The following is a 9,793-nucleotide window of genomic DNA, read 5'->3' on the forward strand; positions in this document are numbered from 1 at the left end:
TATTATGCGGCACATTATACAACATAATGGGGCACATTTACTTACCCGGTCCAGTCGCGATCCAGCGGCGGGTTCTCTGCACTGGATTCGGGTCCGGCCAGGATTTAATAAGGTAGTTCCTCCGCCGTCCACCAGGTGGCGCTGCTGCGCTGAAAAGCATTTTAACGCGCCGGAATTCACCGAGGCCGTCTGAGTGAAGGTAAGCGGGTCCCGAGCGACACATTTTCGGTTCTTAAATGCGGCGGTTTTTCCGAATACGTCGGGTTTTCGTTCGGCCACGCCCCCCGATTTCCGTCGCGCGCATGCCGGCACCGATGCGCCACAATCCGATCGCGTGCGCCAAAATCCCGGGGCAATTCAGGTACAATCGGCGCAAATCGGAAATATTCGGGTAACACGTCGGGAAAACCCGAATCGGGCCCTTAGTAAATGACCCCCAATGTGGCACATTTACTAAGGGTCCGAATCGTGTTTTTCAACAGGGTTTTCCGAATTTTACCGTTCTGCGCTGAATTGCCCTGGGTTTTTGGCGCACGCGATTGGATTGTGTCGCATCGGTGCCGGCTTGCATGTGACGAAAAACAGGGGGGGCGTGGCAGTCGGAAAACCCTACGGATTCGGAAAAAGCGCGTTACTTACTTAAAAAAATTGTTTCTTTACACACACTTACATGCACTAGGAATAGGATGGTGAACTCTGGCGGACCTCGGGGGACCTCGGAGCACATCAGGCGCACAACCTTAGTGAATCGCCAGAAGACCTGAATCCTCATCGAAGAAAGCGCCGCTGGATCGCGACAGGACCGGGTAAGTAAATCTTCCCCAATATGTATATAACATATACTGTATGTGATGTCTATATGCTACATCTGTGATGTGTATATGCTGTATGTGTATGAGGTGTATGTTCTCTGTATATACTGTATCTGAGTATATATATATTGTATGTTTGTATATGGCTCTGTATATACTGTGTGTATATGTGTGCGCATCAGTGTATAAATGTGTGACTGTAAATCGCATGTGTGAGTTTATAAATATGTTTATTTATAAAGTGGGAATGGGGGCCCCATGCCGAATCCTGCTATGGGGCCCTGCCTCTCCGAGTTACGCCACTGTTTACACCGCAATAAAAAAATTTCCACCTTGTGGGATATAAGAGAGACTGTGGTGGGTGACACCTTTACAAGTAAATGCGAGTGGCTTGTACTAGACATCGAGATATTTGGTCTAGTGAGAGAAACAGCGTTAAAGCTCCATCTAGAATTTTCCGTTACACACCCCAACTTAGAGAACCTTGGTCATGCCGCTAGGGACACAGAAGAATGTTCCTGGTGAAGTTGTGTAAAGATTTGACCTGGATTCCCCTGGTACATGGGTAGCTTGGTCTGGGTGAACAGGCCTCTTCCAAGCCGGTTAGGGTCACCAAGGGGATGCAAGAAGAGAGTAGGGCTGTAATACTATGGAAGGTTCCTCTAAGGGCACTCCCTCCTGGGCAGATGGTGTAGGCCTATAATATTAGCCGCAGCCAGGGATCACATGTGGAGACAGAGGTGATGAAAATGTAAAAAACCTTAGTGCCAGGTTCAATGAGGTGGCTGGTTTTTGATTAGCAGTCTGGATGTAGCTCACAGCCCTGGTCCTAAAGCTTGAGCTTGAGCTTATATTTGTTTTCCATGGCCTCCTTCCTTCTAAAATCAACTTTTCTAATTATTCTAAAAAGCCTGTAGGAGGGGGCAGTGGATCCATTGGATGAACCCATGCTGTACCAAAATGCTAAATTGCATATATATTAAAATGAAGACTTCACATCACAGAGTTTCTCAAGAAGACACGCTTATAGTGCAGGACACTTCTCCTACAAGGTCATATCTTTAGTTTATATGTGAGCCTGGTACCGGGGCTTAGAGCTGCTAGGGGGGCTACATAAGGCTGTACATAAGGAATCCATAGGGGTTGAGGGGGGCTGTATATAAAATAACCATGAGGGGGCTGTTTGGGATGATAAACTAGGGAATATTTTAGGGAACAGGACACTGTTTTAGTTTCTAAATTCTCAATGCCGCCGTGTGAGTTCACTGCAAAGGGGCCCACTGAGGCTCTGTCGTCCAGGGGCCTACTGATACTTGAAGCCGGCCCAGCAAGTAAGGAATAAACCCAGACGCCATAGCTTCTGACATGTCGCTATGACAAGAGCTTTACAATACAATTTACTGTTGAAATAAAAGACAATTTTCATAAAATATTAGAAATATTCCCACCACATCCTGCGGAGGTGTAATCTCCTGTCATTTATATTAAACTTATATTAAGTCTTAATTGTTATTCACTCATCCTCTGACTCATGGACTGACTTTCGTGAGTTCGGCCTCTGTGGCTGTACCCTGTGTGACTCACTTGTCTCTGCTCTCATGTGAAATGTCTAATTTAAGGACTTTAATGAGAGCAGTTTTATAGGTCACACAGCGTTATACAGGATGGAGGCTGATGTCACATAATAGCTAAGTGACGGAAATCTACCACTTGGGTATCAGTCATTTAAACTAAATATGCTTATCTGTCAGCGTCTTCATGTAGAAGACATATCTGTGTCACACTGGCGTTCTCGTGTAATAATTATGTACCCCTCCAGTACCTTAGTTACCTCCTGTCCTCTGCTGGAGAGCCTGGTGAGGGCACGCAGGAGGCGGTTATTACCCGAGAGCGTCTGTGTGACAAAGATATGTGCCAGTACAGCACGCCAGAATAACCCCGTCCCAGATTATACCGGGTATAGTTTTCCTTAGGCCATATTATACCCCTGGGTATAAAGTAGCCTAGGTCAAAGTATACCCCCCAAGGCCAGAGTATACCCCAGGGTATAAAGTAACCTAGGCCAGAGTATGCCCACCCAGGCCAGAGTATACCCCAGGGTATATAGTAGTCTAGGTCAGAGTATACCCCCAGGCCAGAGTATACCCCAGGGTATAAAATAGCCCAGGCCAGAGTATACCCCCCAGGCCAGAGTACACCCCCCCCATGCCAGAGTATACCCTTGGGTATAAATTAGCGTAGGCCAGAAAATAACCCTTCCCCCAGGCCAGAGTATACCCAGGGGTATAAAATAGCCTAGGCCAGAGTATACCCCCCCAGGGCAGAGTATACCCCCCAGGGCAGAGTATACCCCCCAGGACAGAGTATACCCCCCCAGGACAGAGTATACACCCCAGGACAGAGTATACCTTTGGGTATAAAGTAGCCTAGGCCAGAGTATATCCCCCCAGGCTAAATAAAATAAAATAAATTAATAAAAAAATGGCCCAATGCCCCCATTACATATAAAAGTTACATAAAATGGGAAAAAGTGAAAATCATCACACAAACCCTACATATCTGGTATTGCCCCAACCCTAACGAACCATACAATAAAACTGTATCTTTGCACGATGACCCGAGGCCCCTAATTTTACCACCAAAATCTGGGAAAACCTATTGACTGGAGTATAAGCCAAGGCTGGGAAATGCATTGGTCACTGCCCCCCCAGTATATAGCCAGCAAGTCCCCAGTAGTATATAGCCAGACAGCCCCCTTTAGTATGCAGCCACCCCCTTTAGTAGCCAGCCCCTTAGCAGCCAGCCCTCAGTTTGCCCAAAATAAACTTACACACTCATCTTCAGGCGCTCCCGATGCTCGGCGCGGCTCCCCGATGCTCCCGTTCCCGCGGCTCCACTTCTGTCTTCTCTCTGCTGTAACAGCCGGCAGAGATGCAGCCATGTGCTCTGCTGGCCGGTGCATACTATGACGTCATCAGCGGCCACATCATAGTATGCGCTGGCCGGCAGAGAGCATGGCCACGGCTCTGCCAGTTGTTACAGCAGAGAGAAGACAAAAGAGGAGCCGCAGGGATCGGAACATTACGGAGAAGACAGAAGAGGAGCCGCTCCGAACCGTGCCAAAGTTTATTTTTTTATTGACTTGTGTGTAAGCCGAGGTGAGGTTTTTGAGCATGTTTTGTTTGCTGAAAAACTCAGCTTATAGACGAGGATATATGGTAGTTCCAAAAAAGTTATTAAAACACGTATCTACTCTAGAATTCTAATTGTATGAAGTGCAGCATGTCCCGCAAAAAAATAAGCCCTCAATCAAAAGTGTTATACCTCTTGGAAGACAGCGATTAAAAAAAACAATTGATTTTCATACATTTTTTTACTCTGCAAAATGTATAAAACGTAAGAAAAAAGATAGAAATATAGTATCGCCGTAATCGTACTGACCCATAGAATGAGGATAACATGTTTATTAGGCTATACAGTGAACACCAAAAGAAAAACAGTCAATCTTTTACAGAATTGATTTATTTCCCAAAATATGAATTAATACTCATATAGTTTTGATCAATAGTGCATAGCCACTCCAAAATAATGGGGCTCATTTACTAAGGGTCTGTCGGACGCATTTCCGTTGGGTTCTCCGAATTTTTTCCGATTTGCCCTGAATTGCCCCGGGTTTTTGGCGCACGCGATCGGATTTTGCCGCATCGGCGCTGGCTTGCACATGACATCAGGGGACAACCCGACGGATTCGGACAACCCGACGGATTCGAACAACGGCAGGATTTAACATTTAGGATTGTGTCTTACAAGCACTTACAAGCACCGGGAAGAAGAAGGTGAACTCCGGCGGACCTCGGCGGGGAAGCGACTGATGCAGGAACTCGGGCGCACAAACTTCGTGAATCGCGTTGGACTTCATCCTCTTCGGACCGTCCAAATCGGGGATCGCGACAGGACCAGTAAATTTGCCCCTATATCACTGAAAAATGCATCTCATCCCGCAATAAGCCCTCACATGGCCACATTAACGGAAATTTATAATTTGGAGCAGTGAAAGTCTTTAAAACTGAGCCCACAAGAAAGCGGCACAAATGCGTTTTTTTACCAATTTCCCCACATTTGGAATTTTTTCCAGCTTCCCAGTACATGGCATGGAATGAAAAAAATAATGTCACTCAGAAGTTAAATTTGTTACACAGAAAACAAGCCATCACACAGCTCTGTACACAGAAAAATGAAAAAGTTATAGATTTTGAAGGTGGAAAGTGAAAAATTAACAAAAAAACGCTGCGACATGAAGGGATTAATAAAATTGAAGAAATTGAAGAAAAGTCTATATGTGGCCATGTGAATGCCGAAATAAGAATAGGGAGGTCTTTGAAAGAAAGCAGTGATGTCCATACTAGAAGTGGAGAATAAACTAAGAGGAGGAGCAGCATCTCCATGATATGTTCTCACCCATTAAGATGCGCTCAGGCTGCAAAACTGTATCCGAAAACCTCAATACGGGAAAAAAGCCTGACAGTCATGTTATGTGTTTGCAGTCGGATTTCTCACTCAGACATACCTCACAACTATTGCAGTGGTGAAAGAGGGACAAAAGTTGTTGCTCTTGCAGCGCTCTGCGGCAACCCCCCCCCTTAGCCACACCTTTTGTCCCGCCCCTTTCCCCACTCCACACAGTTCCCCCTTAGTACTTCCTTCATCTCTCCCTCACATTGTGCCTCCCTCATATTCCAATCCTATTATATTATACCCCCAGCAGCTTCCCCTCAATATTATCCCCTCCAGCACTTCCCCATCATATTATCCCCCCTGCCATAGATAACAAATATAAGAAGATTACCACAGTCATGGAGCCTGGATCTATGAGTAAGTGTCCTTGGTTTATCATTAAGGATTTTGATGGTAGATTTAATTTAAATGAACATGTCAGGAGAGGTGAGAAGACCATTTGATTTGATGGATTATGAAGCAAACATACCTTGAGAATGCTGTAGATTCACTGATGCAGGATCATATCTTGGTTAATCCCTGAGCTGAGTGGTTTTGCAGATAAAACAGATATAACATTATGATAATGAAGCTCTGCCACTTCTATGGCTGGTTCAGCCCTTCTCCTAGCACCTGAGTTATTCTCTGCAGGAGGATGTAATCCCTGGGTTGTGGCTGAAGGCAGAATAATCAATTGCAGCACCATCCCCCAGCTGCTGTGTATAAGTGATCCAGCTCAGGTTGATTAGTCATGTCTTGACTAACCTCCATTTGTAATTACAAGCTCCTGTGGGTAATGTATTGATCTAGGCAGCCATCCTGACCCAGCTTTTCCAAGGTCCTGAATGTTATAATTGTTTTTTCAACAAAAGCACTTAGCTCAGGGATTAACCAAGATATGATCCTGCATCAGTGTAGCTACAGCAGTCTCAAGGTATGTTTGCTGCATAATGCATCAAATTAAATGGTAGGTTTCCTTGAATTGTGACCAAAGGGATAAATGGACAGAAAGGTATAATATAAAATGACAAATATATAAAACAAAATGAAAAGACATATGAAAATAAAATGGTGTACCTGGGAAATTCTCTCAGCAGATGGCGCTCTTGTCTCTAGGTTGGTGACACATTTATAGTGATCTGTGAAGGACATAAACCAGCAGCATCCAAAGGTTCTGTATTGGAGAGATTCTTATCTAATATGTGACTTAATTAAAAGTGTATTACCTTTTTAAAAGTAAAATAATTACATAATTAGTTAATGGAGAGTGTAGCGCTACCAGTGGCCCCCCAGTGCTTGGCAGGTCCCAATTACCCCTCTGACGGTAAATAAATAATACATATAACTTTTGCATTGGAGCCACTTCTGGATTGAAAAATAAAAATTAATGTCAAGTAAGGAGTGGTGTAATGGGTGTTTGGGCTTGGGACACCCGCTATGAGGCTCAGTGGTGAACTGTTAAAATCTTATGCTGTAAGATGAATCAATCATGCCACATTTACGTAAAGGTCATCTACTATTATAATCCATCATGAAAGATGAGGGACATTACTAATAGATCCAGCCACAATAACTGTGGTAATCTTCTTAAATTTGCTGTCCGTAGAGGGCCGATTACACCATGAGGCGGGTTGAAAATCCAAGCCTCAGGCGGCAGATGTGGAGCCCTGAAAAGGACGGCAGAACAGCTGTTGGTGAGTCAGGAAGACGCCTGAATCACCCACCAGCAGTACGGACCTTCTGATGGCAAGTATGCACTGTCTGACTACTATCACTTGCCTCCGAGTCTGTAGTGTGTGAGACTTCATCAGCATGTGAAGCGTTAGTCAGGGTGTCAGTGATCTGGAGGGGGTGTTGTTAGCATACTTTAACTAGGTTTTAGATGATTTTTAAAGATGGGTCTGTAATTGCATTGGGCTGAATATAGGCGATCCGTGCTAGGATATGTGGCTGGTTTAAGCACTTCTTAGTCACTTGGTCCAGGTGGAGCAAGCCTTGTCCAGGTCGTGCAGGTCCCGCGAAGGATTGAAAGAAGAGGGGAAGGCCGCAGTATGATGGAGGGCTCCCCTGTTGTACTCCCTATGTATGCATGTGTTAGGGATCCCCGGGTAGATGGTAGAGGGGAAGCCTGTGATGTTAGCGGCAGCCAAGAATCACACGTGGACAAGATGCAGAACATTAACATACAGTTCCTTTATTCCAGAACTTTAACGCAGCAATAATAATAGGCTGAGGTAGTGTCCTATCTAAAGATGTCTGAGGTGGCTTGTTGGATGCAGTCTCATAGGAGAAGTTCACAGCCCAGATAAGGGAACTCGGGGGTGTACAAAGTAGAAGCTGCTTTGGCAGCAATCTTAGACAGGTTCTGTCTGCAGGACTTGTGTCCTCTCACATGAAGGTCTCAGAAGAATCTAGAAGAACTCTCTGAAACTCCAACCACATGTGGTTTTAGTTAATTATCTTCTGGGAGGAGTTTCCCGACATCCAATTAGGAACCTTGAAGTAGATCAGTACTGACATAAATAACACAATAGTTCTGATTTGTTAACAAGCATATCCTTTCTTCCAACGCAGATGTTATGTTCAGTACCAGTTATGGCAAGTACCGTATATACTCGTGTATAAGCCGAGTTTTTCAGCACAAAAAAATGTACTGAAAAACCTCACCTCGGCTTATACACGAGTCAATTAAAAAATTAAAAACTTAATACTCACCCTCAGGTGTCCGGATCCTCGGTGCGGCTCCCGATCCTCGGCGCGGTTGCCGGCGGCTCTTCTGCCGGTTGCAGGGGGCTGGCTGTATACTACATGGGGGCTGGCTGTATACTACATAGGGGCTGGCTGTATAGTACATGGGGGCTGGCTGTATACTACTTGGGGCTGGCTGTATACTACATGGGGCTGGCTGTATACTACTTGGGGCTGGCTGTATACTACATAGGGCTGGCTGTATACTACACTCTTGGCTTGTACTCGAGACAATTTCATACAGGATATAGTCGACGTGTAAAGGTTCATAAGGGACCCATTTAATGGGCCATGACAGATATTTTTTGGGGGGGGGCAGAGAGGCAGCATTTCGCCTCAGCCATAAAAAAAAACAATCGGCCCTGCGTCCATGGCAGCAATCCTTATAAAATCAAGTTGATATTAGAAGGAAGGAGACCATGGATAACAAATATAAGAAGATTACAACAGTCACGGTGCCTGGATCTATGGGTAAGTGCCCCTGGTTTATCATGATGGATTTTGATGGTAGATTTCCTTTAAGTTCAACGAGGGAAGAAGAAGGGGAAATGGAGAGAACATGAAACTGCTAAATCCAGATAGAGACCAACAAACAAATATTATGACTTATACAAAAGCTTTCCCATAGCAACCAATCATAGTACAGCTTTCATTTTCAAATGCAGAAATACGAAATCAGTGTTGTGGTCACTTTGGATGCAACATATTGGGGCACATTTACTATGAGCCATGCGCCAGTTTTCTGTCGGACTTTGCACGTTCTTTTTAGCTTTCACAGGTATTTAAGAAGTGTCTGCACCACATTTGGGTCGCACATGACCATTTTGAGCGGCTGCACTAGTCATCATGTGACACACATTAAGGAGCGTTCCGGTGCTTAGTCGGACCGTGAGCCAGGTTTATCATGCAAAGTCCAACAGAAGTTAAAGTTGCACCAAAAAAAAAGTGGTGCATCTTTGGCCTATGATCCTATTTTGCTCATTGAAACTTTTTTTAGGTTACCTTTTATCATTTATAAAGTTGTTCAAATTTCTCAGTCTTTCTTCTACCAGAATCACTGTCCGCTGTCACCCTGTAGAGACATGCTCTAATTACCTCAGTCTCCATGGCTACAACGACTTCCTCCATCTTCATCCTGACTCATGGATCTTCATATATTTATCCCTTAAATCTACTGCAATTTCCCTGTCTCTTCCTTTCCTCTGCAAAAGACGGTCATTGTCCGCTCCCTCTGCCCTGTGCTCATGCGGCAGCTGTTTTATAGATGACAAATCTCTGTACTTTGTGAGTTTGTCTTCTGTTTTTCTCACATCTTGTCTTCTCTTAGTTCTTGTTCCTTCCTCCTGTTACCCAAAACATGGTTATTGCCTATACAATATATTATATGCCTATAGAGTCTTTAACCAGATGTAAGATATCCGATCAAGGGTTGGACCGACAGAGGATCCACTGGTGGGCCCAGATTCTAACCTACAGTATACTGTATGCCTATAGAGTGTTTAACTGGTTGTAATTCAATTAAGCACTGTCTGACTGGCCCACCGGAGCATCATAGGATCCTCCGATGGGCCCAGATTCTAACCCAATTCTTGACACTAGAGTTCCAACACATGACAGCCCGGCTTGGATGCTACTAGGGCATATATTCCAGAGGGTGATGGACGAAGGGCTCTGGCTTTTGTTTCATCTGGTGGAAGGAACTCTATTCTGAAACTGCAGTGAAGTCAGGACTGAGATCT

The 9,793-nt window shown here is 44.7% G+C and overlaps 1 protein-coding gene across 2 annotated transcripts in view; it reads right to left on the reverse strand.

Annotated features, from left to right (window-relative positions):
• The window catches only part of MYO3A (myosin IIIA), a 121,482-nt gene extending 112,087 nt beyond the window's left edge, over nt 1–9,395 (reverse strand). For both annotated transcript variants that reach the window (XM_072154122.1, XM_072154120.1), the window contains exon 1: nt 9,150–9,395. In XM_072154122.1, coding sequence (XP_072010223.1) covers nt 9,150–9,188 — 39 coding nt within the window. In that variant the 5' untranslated portion in view covers nt 9,189–9,395. The remainder of the gene's footprint in view (nt 1–9,149) is intronic.
• Between the last annotated feature and the right edge of the window lie 398 nt (nt 9,396–9,793).

The sequence above is a fragment of the Engystomops pustulosus genome, chromosome 5 (genome assembly GCF_040894005.1).
Source record: "Engystomops pustulosus chromosome 5, aEngPut4.maternal, whole genome shotgun sequence".
Taxonomy (NCBI): Eukaryota; Metazoa; Chordata; class Amphibia; order Anura; family Leptodactylidae; genus Engystomops; species Engystomops pustulosus.